We start from the raw sequence: 14,590 nt of genomic DNA, 5'->3' as shown, positions 1-14,590 counted from the left end.
GAATGTACCTGCATAATGTGTGTTTTCATGTGTGTGTGTGTGTGTGAGTCAGAGCTCCAGCTGTCTAACAATAGACTGACCAGCCATAGGGTGCTGTAGTCACATGAGTAAGAAGGGCTGGACTATGTATCCTTGATGCTCAACCTGTTGGTGAACTTCAAGAAGCTGAAGTCTGTCGCTCCCTCTGTCTGGGTCACAGGTAAGGACTCTCTTATGTCGGTGCTGCTATTTTAAATTAAAGCCTTGTTTTTGTCAGAAATCTTGTAAATATTTCCTGATTCCTCATTAAACTAGTTTTTAATTGTGTTCGCTGCCTGTTTATGCCTTCAAGCCACATTCATCATGTAACAGAAATGACTTCACGTCCCTGTTTCAGTCATTTTTTCCCACTAGAACAGAGTACTTCATTGTTCTGCATCTATAACCTCTCACGCAAAGACTGTAGTTACTTGATTCTCACTGGTGTTACTGATGTTAATTAAGGATTTGGTATTTGTGGTATATTACCTAGTAAATGTACCCTAAATGGCAGAAAATAAATCAAATATTTGCAGTAGTAGTAACCGTAAATGGAAAATTTACTGTACATTTACTGTACACTGTAGTTAAGTTTGACATTGTACTTCATTCGGGTATTTCCATTTTCAACATTTTAGGGGGAAATTTCTGTTTTTATTTCACCAAAATTATCTGGCAGCTGTAGTAACTAGTTACTTATATTACTCAGTGTCCATGCACTGAACACTAAATGTCTCTGACACACAATAAATGAAATAGAGTGATAACCTGAGGTGGAATAAACAGACTACAACTTGATTACTTTCCATGTTGTGTTACTTTATACTTTTGCTCATACGTTTTTGAATGCAGGGCTTCTATTTCTTTATTTCTTTCCAGGGCTGAGTAGTCGCTGCTCCATTAAAAGATCAGAAAACTTTTTCCACCACTGCCACAGTGACCACAGATATTTGGCTCAGTACTGAGCCTCATTGTAAAGTTGTGTGACTGTTATTCTGCTGTGATGATGTTTTAATGATCAGATATATTTGCCGCTCTAAAAATAGATCAATAGGGAGGGGATCCATTTTGCAGAGCTCCATCCGTAACAAAATGTCTGACACAGAAGAAGTCATGGAGGATGAAGTTCAGTATGTATTCGCTTTTATACTTTTGTATTATCATATTTAGATTTTTTACATATTAATATCATATAGGACTTTTTCCAATTGCTAATTTATTTTTAAATTCTTCTTCTTTTTGCCAATGCTGCTGTTCTTCTGAAGGGAGGAAGAAGGTAAGAATGTTTCATCTTTTTTGTTTTCATATATCATTTAAATTCCCCCAATTTTACTAATGATTTATTTTCCTGATGATCAGCGCAAGAGGAGGCAACAGGTGAGGGTTTTCTTATTTTCTTTTTAATTTATACGTCCTACTTCCTTTTCAATTTATTTGTAATTTAATTATTTTATTTTCTTCATCCCAGATGAGTCAAAGCCCAGGCCCAAGTAAGTTTCTCAGTTTTTTTTTGGTTAAGCAATAAAAACATGCCAGATTTTACAATAATAAACTGTTTTTTTTAATTCAGGTTCATGACAAATATTACCCCCCCAAAGATTCCCGATGGTGAAAAAGTGGATTTTGATGTGAGTCGACCTAAAAAGAATGCCTCAAAACATAATCTGGATCAGATTTAGCAAACAACAGATTAATAATCTCATCATGTCTGACCCTGTTTCGTTTTTCTGACGGCAGGACATCCACAGGAAGCGTCAGGAGAAGGATCTGTCTGAGCTGCAGTCTCTGATTGAGGCTCACTTCATCCAGAGGAAGAAGGAGGAAGAGGAACTCATCGCCCTTGTTAACAGGATTGTAAGTGTGTCAATAAAAGAATAATTGCGTTGTTTCTGTTTGGTTTAAACCACCATGACTGTGTGTGTCTGTTTCACAGGAGAAACGTCGCGCAGAGAGAGCAGAGCAGCAAAGAGTCCGGACAGAGAGGGAGAAGGAGAGGCAGGCCAGACTTGCGGTATGGTCTCAATGTTCATTAAGTCATATCTTCACACCACATAAACAAACACCAGTTTCCTCCTCTAAATAATTGACCTGTGCTTCATACAGGAGGAAAAAGAGCGGAAGGAGCAGGAGGAGCATCGTAAGAAACACGATGAGGACGCCAAGAAGAAGAAGGCCCTCTCAAACATGAGCCAGCAGTACAGTGCCGGACAAAAGGTCATTGAACTCCTCATGGTGGATCAAAGTCCAAAAAGAGTCCAGTCACTAACGATTCAAGTATAAATGTAAAATAAAACCAAACGACCTCTGTTTAACTCAGAGAGGCTTCTAGAAGTGTTGATTATCTTTCAGATTGCCTTTAAAAAAGGGAAAACAGGGTCAAGCTTCAGTGTAATATCCTCCCATAATGTCCCATGTCAGCATTGCTGTAGCTACTTTTCCTTTCCAAAAGTATTCAAGTATCATCATCAAACATACACAGGTAAAATAAGTACTGCTGTTAAAATGTACTTAAAGATCTACAGCCAATGTTAAATTCATTAGTTTCAATATGATGTGCTGGAAAAATAAGAGAGTAAGTAAAGCCCATTATATCCTCTGGGAACTATGAATATATGTGCAGAATGTGGTGACAAACCATCAAGTAAATGTTAAGAACAAAAAAACAGGGAATCACCAAACAATTTATCCTCAAGGATCTTGACTATCTAACTGATTCATCCTCTGGGTACTATGAATGACTGTCTGACTGACACTGGAACCCCTAGAACCTAAAAAAAAGTGTGTCTGTAATATTTCCCATTTCTTTCATTTGGTTTATTAATCAGTTGAAGAAAAGGGTGATTTCAAAAATCCACCTGCTCATTTCAGCCACACTGACGTATGTATCTTTGTTTATTTGACCAACACAGAGTGACAACAGAAGAGGAGCTAAAAAACAAACTGAGAGGGAGAAGAAGAAGAAGATCCTGGCCGACCGCAGGAAGCCTCTCAATGTGGACCACATGAACGAGGATAAACTGAAGTATGACAACACCGTTGATGGTTTCCGTTTGAGCATTGTCTTGATGACCGTGTTTTGACCTCTGCTTGTTCGGTGTTTAGGGAGAAGGCCAGCGAGCTGTGGCAATGGCTGATGGGGCTGGAGGCTGAGAAGTTTGATCTCAGTGAGAAGCTCAAAAGACAGAAGTATGATGTAAGTTATCCAACACATAGCTGGAAGATCTACAATGAGAAGATCTTCCTCAACTGAGATGGAGATTATGAAATGATTCCATCAGCGTGTAGCAAAGCCAGTTCCCCAAACGGAGACAAACTATTTAAAGTCATGATGTGTTGTGTTGGATGCACGGAGGGTTTTACATTTCTCAGGGTCCTGTTAACAACATGTCAGGTATCTTGTGTTTTTTAAAATACTAAGCAAGATTTATGTGTCCTTGCAGATTAACCAGCTTCTTGCCCGAGTCCAGGACCACCAGAGGTAAGTAACCAAACCCCATGTTGGCGAAAATACATTGTGGGCTTGTATTTTAATTAAATGTCCTTCTTAGATTCTTCACCATGTTGTCTAAATATTCACTGAATTTAACAGATATATTTTTCCATTGTGCCACTTTATACAAAATACCATTTACACACATTGTTTTACTCATGGATATATAAGAGTATCTTTGTAATCTTTAAAGTAAAAACACAATATGCCCAAACTGTAGATTAGCTCCAACAAACTTTGTTCAAATTTGTATTTGTGTGGCGTAACATGACTGAAGCACGGATTGTGACACAGCATAATGCAAAAACTTCCCCACAGAAGTTGCATATTTATGATGACATACTTTGATGAGTAACTGAGCATGAACAGCTCAGCTTCAGCTTTAAAGAAACTGTCCTATTTGCAGTCATTAAGGATTTTGTCAGAAAAATGACTCCAATTCTGAAATATAATGCAATCTCCACAAACGTTTTGTTGTGTATCATCATAATCATAAAAGGAGCCTCACATATTTGCAGTAAATATAAAAGGTGGTTGCATATCTTATTATTTTTGCATGATCTTGGCCTGAAAGATTCAAATTGTTTTGTACCATCAACCAAAATATATACTGTGTTCACCGCTGAGTGTTGCAATCTGCTTTTCCTGCACCCTTTCAGCGCCAAAGGTCGTGGCAAGGGCAAGATGGGCGGCCGGCTGAGGTAAAGGAACAACAGCCGGACAAGGACGAGGCAGACTGCGACAATCGTACCGCAGAGTCTGTTATGTGTGTGCTCATTGTTCTGTTGTGTTGGGTTACATGTTAGTTATCATAATAAAAGAATCAAAACAATAAATATGCCACTACATCCACTCTGCTATTATGTTTCACGTACATACATATACAAATGACTCAGTAACACTGAATGTACCAAAACCTGAAATTGTGAGAGATCTTGTTGAATAAACGTGAAGGAAAAGACAAATATTGGGTCTGATGTAGACGTTTATGTCCACAAAGTAACACTGCTACAGGTAACACAAACATTTTGTCAACATCCAATAAAAGACAGCAAACATGCAGCATGAGTTTGTTATTTATAGCTTTAATTCAAATCTACATTAAGAACAGACGTTCCTCAGCAAGGCTCCACATAGTGGTGATGTATAACATTATCAATATGTTGTTTTAATTACATAAGAAAAATATAATAATCTAGGGCAGAAGCATGTGTGCTTCCGATAGTCAGGAGCCCACATGCGCTGCCCTTCATTAAATCAAAGTCCTTACTGTACATTAAAACCATGTCTTGATATAAACATATCAACACCAGTGCATTTGTAAGTCGTTTGTCTGAAGTGCTGGCAGAGTCAACTTGAGGGGTTTTCAGGGAGGTTGGTGGTACATGTAGGATGAAGAGAGCCCGCTGAAGAGAGGCCGCCCTCACCACATGTGGGTTTCTCTGATCTCTGCGATCACCTGACTGGCTTTCTGCAAGGCCTGGAGACGAGAGATGAAAAATAAGGATTTGTTTCAATTAGGAGACATTAAATAAATTGATAATTCTGTTTATGTGTCTAAACACACTCTTTTTGGGTACACATTGGGGCACTACATCAACTAGTACTCATACACTGAATGTACATCTTCCTGTTATTGAGCTCCTCTAAATTGTCTTACAGCTTTTTAAATCCTTAGACTGGGGAAATCAATAAGGGAAGATGGCCTTTATCTGTATACGTAAAGAAATGTTTAAAAAAAACGTGCCTGCTGAAGGTCCATGACCAAAACGCTGAGTCTCTAATAAAGTGAGTAAAGTAAATGTTTTATTTAGCCGTGTATGGTCGACTCGATATATATATTTTTTTACAATCTATGTGACACCTGATGAATCTATTACCTTCAGCATGTCAGCAGCCTCGTTGCGTCTCTGAGCCATGTCCTCGGACTCTGTCAGCAAGTCGTTCAGCAAGCCCGTCTTGTATAACTGACCGACCAGCTCGCTCTGCAGGCAATCCTTCACGTGGTTCACCAGGAAGTGCATCACTGCCTTTGGTACACTGAGGCAAACAACAACAACAACAGAGGTGGGGGAAGAGGAGAGTAGTAAGTACAACATCTCAAAAATGACAATGGTTAAAGAGTGTGTGTGTGTGTGTGAGTGTGTGTACCTGTCCTGGATGTTTTTCCGAACGATGAGGAAGTACGACTTGATGAGTCTCTCGATGACCTCGCAGTCCCTCTGCTCCCGAGCGGACAACTTCCTGGATACTGGAACAGGCTGTGACAAGTATCACATTGTAGAGTTTGTTATGAACAGAAAGATGTAGCCTGGAATATGCACACAACATGCCAACGCTACAAGAAACAAGAAAACTATTCAGTGTAATGACACACCCACGCAGTGTGTTTACAGCGAGGGTAACAAGGCTGTTTTTACACTTTCTTAATTTAACGTGCTGTTGTAACACAGTTACTGTAAAAGGTTTGGCCCGGTCCAGCCCGAGTACAGGAGGATAGACAGGAATGAAACTTAAGACCAAAACACTGCAGCCTACATGTCCCATAATGCACCTGGAGAGTCCCTGCCTGCCTCATAAACAGCCACGAGTTTGAAACTCTACAGACTGAAGCTGAGTCTCACACTTCAGGTCCTTCAGACAGTACTCTGTATGTAGTACTCTGTATGTAGTACTTCCTCGTGTAGTGTAACCTCCAGAATATAAATATAAATCATATGTAGTGAATTTCAGTGTGGGATCATTAAAGTCTCTCTTAGTACCCACCACATCGAGCAGGTTGACAGCGTGGCCCTTGTGTGGGCTTGAAGAGTAGGGCGGTTGAGGCATAGCCCGTTCTCCACCTGTACTGTCCTCTCCCCTCCTCAACATGCCCCTCCAGTTCCCCGTCCCACCGTCTGGCTGCTCGCCGGAAGAGCTGCTCTGAGAGCCACTGTTTGCTGCCTACAGGGAGGAGAGAGACAGAGAGACGGAGTGAGGATGTGTCCGGTATCCCGCTTAAAGATTAATGCTCAGCTACTGAGGGGCTGTGAATGTGCATTATTAACAAGGTTATTTAAACGTCACAAAAGCGTTGTAGAGCATGCCACAGGCCTTCTTTGACTCCAAAGTTCATCCAGAATAAGGAGAAGATCTGGTAGAAAACACTGACGAGCGGTATGTAGAGGTTATATCACCGTGTGGGTGAGGGGGGATGAGAGGGATTTCTAAATGAACTGAGATTTTTGCTTTACAATCTCAACAAAGATGGCCACTCTTAATATTTCCAGTTAGATTCAGCCACAGTCAAAAAAAAAAAAAAGTAAATAAATCACCGTGCACTTGATTATTTTGGATTCACAGGATTTGATAGAATCACAAATGCGATAGGTGGTTTTGATATTTTAGCCAAAAACATGTTATAAAATCACATGTACCATGAAGGAAGATTTAGTTCATGTCACTCACACAGACTAAAACAGGCACACACTTTTGTAGGGGCAGGCAATGTGAACAAAATTCTACTGTGCATGCCAATTGTCAGTCTGGAGTTGTTGCATTCTTCTGTCAGAGCAACCGGCATGCAGAAAAAAAAATGATTAGATGTAAATACAGAGTGATCAATCACTGCCTCTTCAACCCACTGCATTTGTGGGACAACGAAGGCACAGACGCCTGCTGCAACAGGGGTTTTAGAGTACTGGAGTAAGGGCTTGGGGCATGGCAGAGGTCAGACTGAACGAGACACACCTTGGCGAACTCGCCCTCAGGCGCAGGAGGCTCTGAGGGGGAGAGAGACTGCCCACCTGGGCCTTTAAGGGACTAGAGAGAGACAAAAGTGAGGAAGAAAAAAAGTGGACAGAAAAACTGAGAGGAGCTACAGGAGCATGAGCTTTAACATGATGTGGATAATAACTGTTAGATTAAATATAAAAGAACTATAGGGTTAGTTTGTCCTTTAGTCATAGTCAACTGACTGAATCAGTTAAACTGCTACAAGAAAAGTGAGGGAATCTCAGGGGTGCTGACTGTACCTTGTCTCTGGGGACGGCAGCAGGGAGGTCTCTCATTCTGTTGCGTCTCTGCTCCTATAAAAACAAAAAGTTTGACAAATGAGGGACGAGGAGATGAACAAAATGTTTGTCTGTCTCATTAGTTGTTTTGACTCTTTGTGCTCTCGGCTTTCATACAAACAGATGCTCATCTCTTACTTCTATGTTATTGTTCATGAGTCCGCATGCGTCTGCAAAGTCAGGGTGCTTAGTGTTGATGTAGGCCAGCTCGATGGCAACCAGGTTGTGAACCTGAAGAGAAATTCAGAAAATGGATTCATCAGACTAGTGAGTGTGTAAACTTAACACATAAAAATGCTCGGTGGTGTTCAGTCCTGACCATTTCATTGGTGACAGGGAGTCGTTTTCGGAGTAACGAAGTGACCACTTCCACTATGGCATCGTGGAGCTTTGGAAACCTCAGTAGCTCCTACAGTGACAAACAATAGTTATTATTAGACTTACTGCAGTTTTGTATGTTTCCTGCACAGTGTGACTCTGTGCTTTGGTTTCCTCACCTGTGTGCTGTAGTTGCTGCAGTGCTGAATAATCCTCTGCATCTCCTCGTGAACCAGCTCCACACAGCGCAGACTGGGCTCCTCCAGACGCTTGACTTGCCGCTTTACCAGCAACTCAAAGGAAACCTCTGGCACAAATAAAGCAGGCCTCGGGCCCTGTTGATACGAAATGAAACGTCATAAAAGTGTTGTCATAAAACAGAGATTACAACTAGAAGAGGCAGCAGAAACCCACCGTTGCATTTCTGATTGCTGTGAGCACGTCGATGGTTGTCAGACCACCCAGAGGATCGACCGACTCCAGTGTGCGACCAAACGTTTCATGAAATATATAACAGATTCTCGCTCCACCACATCTAGAAAAAAATGAAGAAAAGAAGAAAGCAAACCTCATTTAACATAGAGGCAGAATTTAGTTTAGGTTGATGCTAGCGCCCCTCAGTGGTGTATGAAGGTACATGCACTTCAGAGTTGTGTAACTCACAGTTCAGCTGTCTCAATGTACTTGGCCGTGCCCTCTATGGTGTGGCAGTACTCTGCGGCAAACTTAGTGATCAGCTGCAGCAACGTGGAGCTCTTGTCCTCGACGGGTTCACCGTAACTGTTGAGTAAAGACTGGTACTGCGCTGCCAGCACGTTGATCCTCGTCTTGAGCTCAGGAAGACAGTCTCGGATGTGATGCATGAGTAACCTGTAAGATTAAAGACCAGTTTAGACCTTTATTGGAAAACAATCGGACAGTTTAGAGGTCACAGTCGTATGTTCCACTTTGTCTGACTAAACCTCGAACTACAAACTACAAAGTGTGAATTTGTACCTGTTCAACGTTCTGGCCAGATATTTGGTTCCATTTCTGTTTGCAAGGGACGGGTACTTCTTCTGTAGGAAGGCATATTCATCACGGATGGCATCTGTCACTGCCTTCTTTTGATTGATATCCAGCTGACTCCTAAAAAAAGAATACACAAACAAAAATACATACTTGTCTTAGTTATTCTTGGCTTTTATGGTCCCCTTGTATGACCACCAACGATCATGTAACCATAATTTAGAGTTTTATTTACACAAACTCTCAGATCAAGGTGATATTAGGGGAAATGTTGCATAAGAAACTTGTAGAGAACAGCAAAAATAAACAGTAAAGTAGTCCCAGATGCAGACAAATAAGACATTTAGATTAAATATAAAGAGTGAAGCCTTCCAGATTATAATCATTGCCATAATCAAGCTTTTACCTTCAGGGAGACGCAATAGACAAGTAAGAGCCATCAAATGCTTGCCTTACGATACTGAATACATAGCCAACTTTGGTGTAACCCTGCTCTTATTTTATTTTATACTGTATTTATGTATTTTGAACGTCTTTGTTCCGTTGGTTTTTTCATTTCTTACTTCCTTACTAACTAACCAGCTTGCTAATGTGGCGTAGAAGTGCAGTGTTACCTGTTAACTACTCCAATAATACCCAGTTTGACAGGAATGACCCTGCCCATCAATACATCCATGGCATCTGTACCAGCATCCATCAGATCCAGCTTGGTCACTACTGCTAGTGTCCTCCTGCCTGAGGACAAAGACACACACATGTGGCTATAAAACAACACCACTGAAGCAGGACACGCAAAGAGTGATAAGAAGGCACATATGTTGAGGAAAACTGAAGCTGAGGAACAAAAAAACGACGATTATTTACCATCAGTGTCAACTTCGCGTGCCACTTTAAGGGCCTCTGAGGTCGCCATGTCTGTGTTAGCAGCAGTCACAGCCAGGATGATGGAGTTGGGGTTGGAGATGTATTTAAAGATCAGTTCTCTGATCAGAATCTCAATGTCTTTGGGCTGGTCTCCCACCGGTACCTGTCATAACAAACATCGACTTCAAACCATGAATTTATCTGCAGGATCATTTTAAAGTGAACACGGGGGAATCAGAAGAGGAACTCATCTTACCTTTGTAATGCCAGGAAGGTCCACCAACGTCAGGTTGACAACGTGTGGTGAGAAGACTTTCAGATGAATGGGTTCATCACAAATACCCTGGGAAAAAAAACAAAAAAACAATTCCTCTAGTTACTCTCGCAGGCTGATGTTACTTGAGAGCTCGATCCTGACATTTAAAAGAACATCCAGTGTGTCAGCGGATATCATTTAATGTTTGGCAATGTAATTATCATAATCATACCTTGTTGTTGCCGGACATTCTTTCCGTTTCTGCTTCAATTTCTCGTCTGATCTCCTCAAAGTCTGTGTAGATCTGAAAAAACAATTAAACCGTAAAAGGTAAAGACTGGTAACAAGTAGTAACAACAATGACTTCATTTATAGTGACAGAAACAGGACAGCACAGAGATCATTTTCACAACAACATCTCCTGAGACTTCCTGTTTAGTGTCACGAGGTTATCAGCATAACACAAGAGATTCTTTGTACCAACACGAGGGAACTACATGGACACATTTAAACTTTAAACTGACATTTACCCCACAGCCATATAAATATTTTCAGCTACTGAGAGGGCGTGTGTGTATGAGCTCATTACAGATTACAGGTGTTGATGCTCTAAAACGTGCCACAAAGCCAGTAGCTAACTCTTACGTGTCAGTGAATCAATCAAGACAAGAGGGCGACAACTCTACCTTGTTTTTGGTGTGCAGGAATTTGCCCCATTCCTCTCCTTCGATGCCTGCGCAGATAACAAAGTCGAGGACAGATGTTTCAGTTAGCGATGTGACAGATGTGGCCTTCAGTGTTGCTATTATTACTATCTCTATGTCTCATGGGAGGATTTCTCTGTTGGCGAGGATGGGATGGAAAAAAAGTCCCCAGAGCAAAGATCCACAGCTGAAGTTTAAAAACATAAAAAAAACACTGTGGAGCAACTGTTGTTGTCAAACAACAGCTGTGGAAGCAAATAAAAAGCCTGAAGCAAAAGAAGCACGTGAGACTTCTTTAAAAAGACTAAATAAATATTTCAGCTTCAAAAAAATCAACACTGCAACAACGGCAAGCAAAACGACAATACAAGGGTGGAGTCTGTTAGTCACCTCAGAGGAAGCTGGTGTGTGAGGAAATTATAGGTGAGCTTTGAGGAAGTTGGAATCAGTGGACTAATGCCTTTTAAAAAAACTAATCACAAAATGATTATGATGAATTTTCTTTGTCTAACTTCATCTGACAGAGACAAGTGTAAATAGAGGGCAGGGTTGGAGCCACGTTAAGTCAAGCCACATGATCTGGTCGCTTTGGAAACGCTACAGAAATACAAGGCAGCATGGAGGGGGCAGAATGTGCGAAAGAAACCTGGGGATGTTACGTAATGTACACACAATAAAGTAAAGAACAAGGGAAAAAAAAGGAGACCTCTGTAAGTGCTGCCTTTTTTCCTGGACTCTGCGGTTAGGGAGAGATGACAGGAGACAAAAGGGTTAGCTCGGTTATCTGCAGCTCCTGCGCGACGCTCTGCAGCAATGCAGAGTCACTCTGAGGCCGTCGCCAGAGGACCAGCGGTGAATAAACGCAGGATCTTGGCACATTTTCTCTACCCCTGTTCTTTTCACTGAGAAGTGGATTGTATCAGTGCTGGTTAGAGTTACACTGCTATTCAGATGTTCAATAGTTGAATTTAAAAAAAAAAATAGCACACAGAGCAGAGAAGTCGCACGACCATAAAAGTGTCTATTAAAGTTCTACTTTGATTTAAGTCTTAGATTAGCTGAATTTAAATCACTCTTTTCAGCTACGACACCCCCATATGTTCACTTCACAAACGTTATTGGAGAAGTACACAAACTATTCTGCTTAAAGCTACATTTCCTCTTACGGTTTCACAATTGCATATTAAAAAAGTGGCTGACATATTATTATGCTTCTGTTTTAAACTCTTAGATATCAAAATCAGTATCTCCTTCCAAAATCCAGTGCACATGTAAAAATATAGAAATCTTGGGAGATGAGTTTAGTTTGTAGGAGAAGGTTAATATGCAACGCCTCCACAGATACAGAAGTAACAGAGGTGACTGTTACCATTCTCTTCACTGGTTTTCCTGCGGTCCTCTGAGTCGATGTGTACCAGCTGCAGGATAAGGGGCCGGCGTGTGACGATGCCAGTGCCACGTGGTAGGATGTCCCTGCCAACCAGGCTCTCTAAAACAGAACTCTTCCCACTGCTCTGTAGAAAAGAACAACAACATCATAAACAAAACTGGGTGTGGGGAAGATTTAAGCGTGCATGACTCAGTGAGCAGAGAGATCAGTCCTCTCATCGTGCAGATCCAGACAACACACACTAACCTGAGGCTGACTGGATTTGGCACTACTTCTCTCTGTGTTATCAAGGCTATCACTGCAGGAACTTTTACAGAGACAGGGTCTAAGTGTGGGCCCTTCTCAATGGACCAAGAACTACTGGTACAAACTTGGCAGTGCTGAACGTAATTCACTGGTCAAACCACATACTAATTCACACACAGAGTAACCCCTAATGAGATCTGGTGAACTGAAATACCTCATTTAGCTCGCTTGGTTAGCAGATTCCTCTTTAATGGACTCGTACTGACTTTTTCAGCAGGAGACTAAAAGTGTTCAGTAATTCCTCTGTAGCAGAAAACCAAATGTTGTTTTGTCTGGTATGTGTAGACCTATTTATAGACCTCGTCGTGATAACCAGTTACTAATACTTGGCATCAGGTCTCGGTTACAGCTGAAGGTCTTTGTCAGTGAGGGCCTTTTGCGGAGCACTGGCAAGGACAAACACAGCAAATGAGGCATTTAAACCATCCTGGTCTTCCTTTAACACCCTCAGACGCCTGCCAAAAGACAGAGACAGTCACTTTCTATTAGCCGACAGCAAGTGAAAGTAAAACGCATTAGACCAAAACTACCACTTTAAACCGATTAGCCTCCAACATGTACACAGAGCTGGGTGGACAAGGTTAGAGAGGAAACGTTTTGATTCAACGTTAACACTCATTAGGATTTATGATGTGGTCACATTGTGCGGTGTTAAACACTGAGAGGTGTTTGTAGTATTGTAGTTTATTGTGTTTCATACAAGAGTAGGCTGAATATCAGAAAAAGCATATTAAAAATCTCAAAGAGAAATTGAACAATGACATATTTAATGCAGAAATGTTCAGTTGTGACCCTCGTGTTGCTTACAACCAGATAGATAGATAGATGATAGGGAAATTAGGTTGTCATAGCAGCAGTCCAGTTTATCTGAATACAATAAAAATACAATAGAATAAAATACTGAGGTAGAAAGAAAATACAAGATAAACAGGTAGATAATGGGCAAGATGATGGTAATGGTAACAGTATATAATAAAAACAACAACAACAACAATAATATATCTATAGAGATAAACAAAGAAATGTCATATATTTAGCCTGTGTTCAACGTGTGCATACATAACTAAGAAAACTAACTAAGACAGAGGCTTGGTAGTGTTCACATGTTTCTGTTTAGTAATTCAATCTAATCTAATTAAAGTAATTCACGTTACTCCTGTGAGCTAATGGCTAACTGTTTTGTTCCCTGTCAGCTAAAACGCCGCTAAGTTTAGTCTCACATGCAGCCAATGCTAACTGAGCCGCTGAGGTAGTGGACTCAGATTTGTCCACACACAGTGTTGTCTCGTACACATTCCTAAAACTGAAAGAGAAAGTGAGACAGCTATCTGAAGCAGCCAAAACAATAAGTTGGCGCAGGCTAACTAACTCGCTGGCCTTTTTTTTTAAAAGCAAAGTCCCTCACCTGAGTCCCCACCACAACTATCTGCGGCAGCTGAATGATGTCTGCGCCGACCGTGTTGAACACATCCTGCAGTTTGTTTATGACAGGTATGAGGGCCTCCATGAGCTGCGATACGAAAACCACACGACCTGTCAAGTAGTGAACTTTCCTTACTGCCGCCGCACACGGCTACAAAGTCATTCAATGTCCCTCGGCTAAACGCTACTGGCGTCGGTTGAGATCTGCCAACAACTGCGCACTGCTCCGTGTTGAATCATGGGAGTTGGAGTTCGCTGCGCTAAGCTTTAACCGTTCAGTGTTCGGAGGTTTGTGTTCAGATGGACTACATCCCCTATAAGTGACGCAGTAATCACGCTGCACCAATGAAAAGAGAGATAACTTATTTTTCCTCTTCGCAACCGTAACTAGGGGTGAGTCCCCAAATATTTAGGTGGTAACCTGTTTGACGAGAAGCCTAAGTATGAATTTTATTATGAAAACCAGTGAGACCTGTTATTTTATAGACAGGAATTAAACATTGTGGACTTGAAACATGAAATATAATATAATATTAAAAACTTGATTTATGCATATATAATCACCTGAAAAATAGAAACTCTGTGTTTTATTTAAAAATATTGTGTATTGATTTTTCAGTGATGCACCAGGATCAAAAAGTAACATTTCGAGTATCAACACAGTTAAAAAAACCTCACAAAACTAAACAAAAATTGGTCACCCTCTACTAAATGAAAGTACAACACGAAGTTCACTTAAACAGAGATAAATAAAAACATTCC

At 40.9% G+C, this 14,590-nt stretch overlaps 2 protein-coding genes across 5 annotated transcripts; one reads left to right on the top strand and one right to left on the bottom strand.

Annotated features, from left to right (window-relative positions):
* Positions 1–70: 70 nt before the first annotated feature.
* tnnt2d (troponin T2d, cardiac) lies at positions 71–4,360 on the top strand. Its single transcript, XM_019267984.2, has 13 exons — positions 71–199; positions 1,065–1,148; positions 1,284–1,294; positions 1,378–1,395; positions 1,487–1,508; positions 1,589–1,646; positions 1,756–1,872; positions 1,952–2,029; positions 2,122–2,232; positions 2,928–3,040; positions 3,121–3,211; positions 3,459–3,496; positions 4,168–4,360. The coding sequence occupies exons 2-13, from the start codon at positions 1,111–1,113 to the stop codon at positions 4,211–4,213; spliced, it is 741 nt and encodes a 246-aa protein (XP_019123529.1). The 5' UTR covers positions 71–199; positions 1,065–1,110; the 3' UTR covers positions 4,214–4,360.
* Positions 4,361–4,573: 213 nt separating this feature from the next.
* dnm1l (dynamin 1-like) lies at positions 4,574–14,109 on the bottom strand. Of its 4 annotated transcripts, XM_019267757.2 has the most exons (20): positions 13,812–14,108; positions 12,080–12,224; positions 11,417–11,446; positions 10,693–10,739; positions 10,239–10,310; positions 10,007–10,093; positions 9,751–9,913; positions 9,501–9,621; positions 8,875–9,006; positions 8,542–8,748; positions 8,293–8,413; positions 8,058–8,213; positions 7,880–7,969; positions 7,699–7,791; positions 7,522–7,575; positions 7,238–7,309; positions 6,275–6,451; positions 5,660–5,769; positions 5,389–5,548; positions 4,574–4,988 (listed from the first exon to the last, which is right to left on the bottom strand). In XM_019267757.2, exons 1-20 carry the CDS (start codon positions 13,911–13,913, stop codon positions 4,932–4,934), a joined length of 2,196 nt encoding a protein of 731 aa, XP_019123302.2. In that variant the 5' UTR covers positions 13,914–14,108; the 3' UTR covers positions 4,574–4,931. The 4 variants fall into 4 exon arrangements, with proteins under 4 accessions (XP_019123302.2, XP_010755618.3, XP_019123397.2 ...); XM_010757316.3 differs by lacking the exon at positions 11,417–11,446 and having other exon boundaries at positions 4,932–4,988; positions 13,812–14,109; XM_019267852.2 differs by lacking the exon at positions 7,238–7,309 and having other exon boundaries at positions 4,932–4,988.
* Between the last annotated feature and the right edge of the window lie 481 nt (positions 14,110–14,590).

This window comes from Larimichthys crocea, chromosome XXI (genome assembly GCF_000972845.2).
Source record: "Larimichthys crocea isolate SSNF chromosome XXI, L_crocea_2.0, whole genome shotgun sequence".
NCBI classification, from domain to species: Eukaryota; Metazoa; Chordata; class Actinopteri; family Sciaenidae; genus Larimichthys; species Larimichthys crocea.
This window is presented reverse-complemented; position numbering and strand designations above follow the sequence as displayed.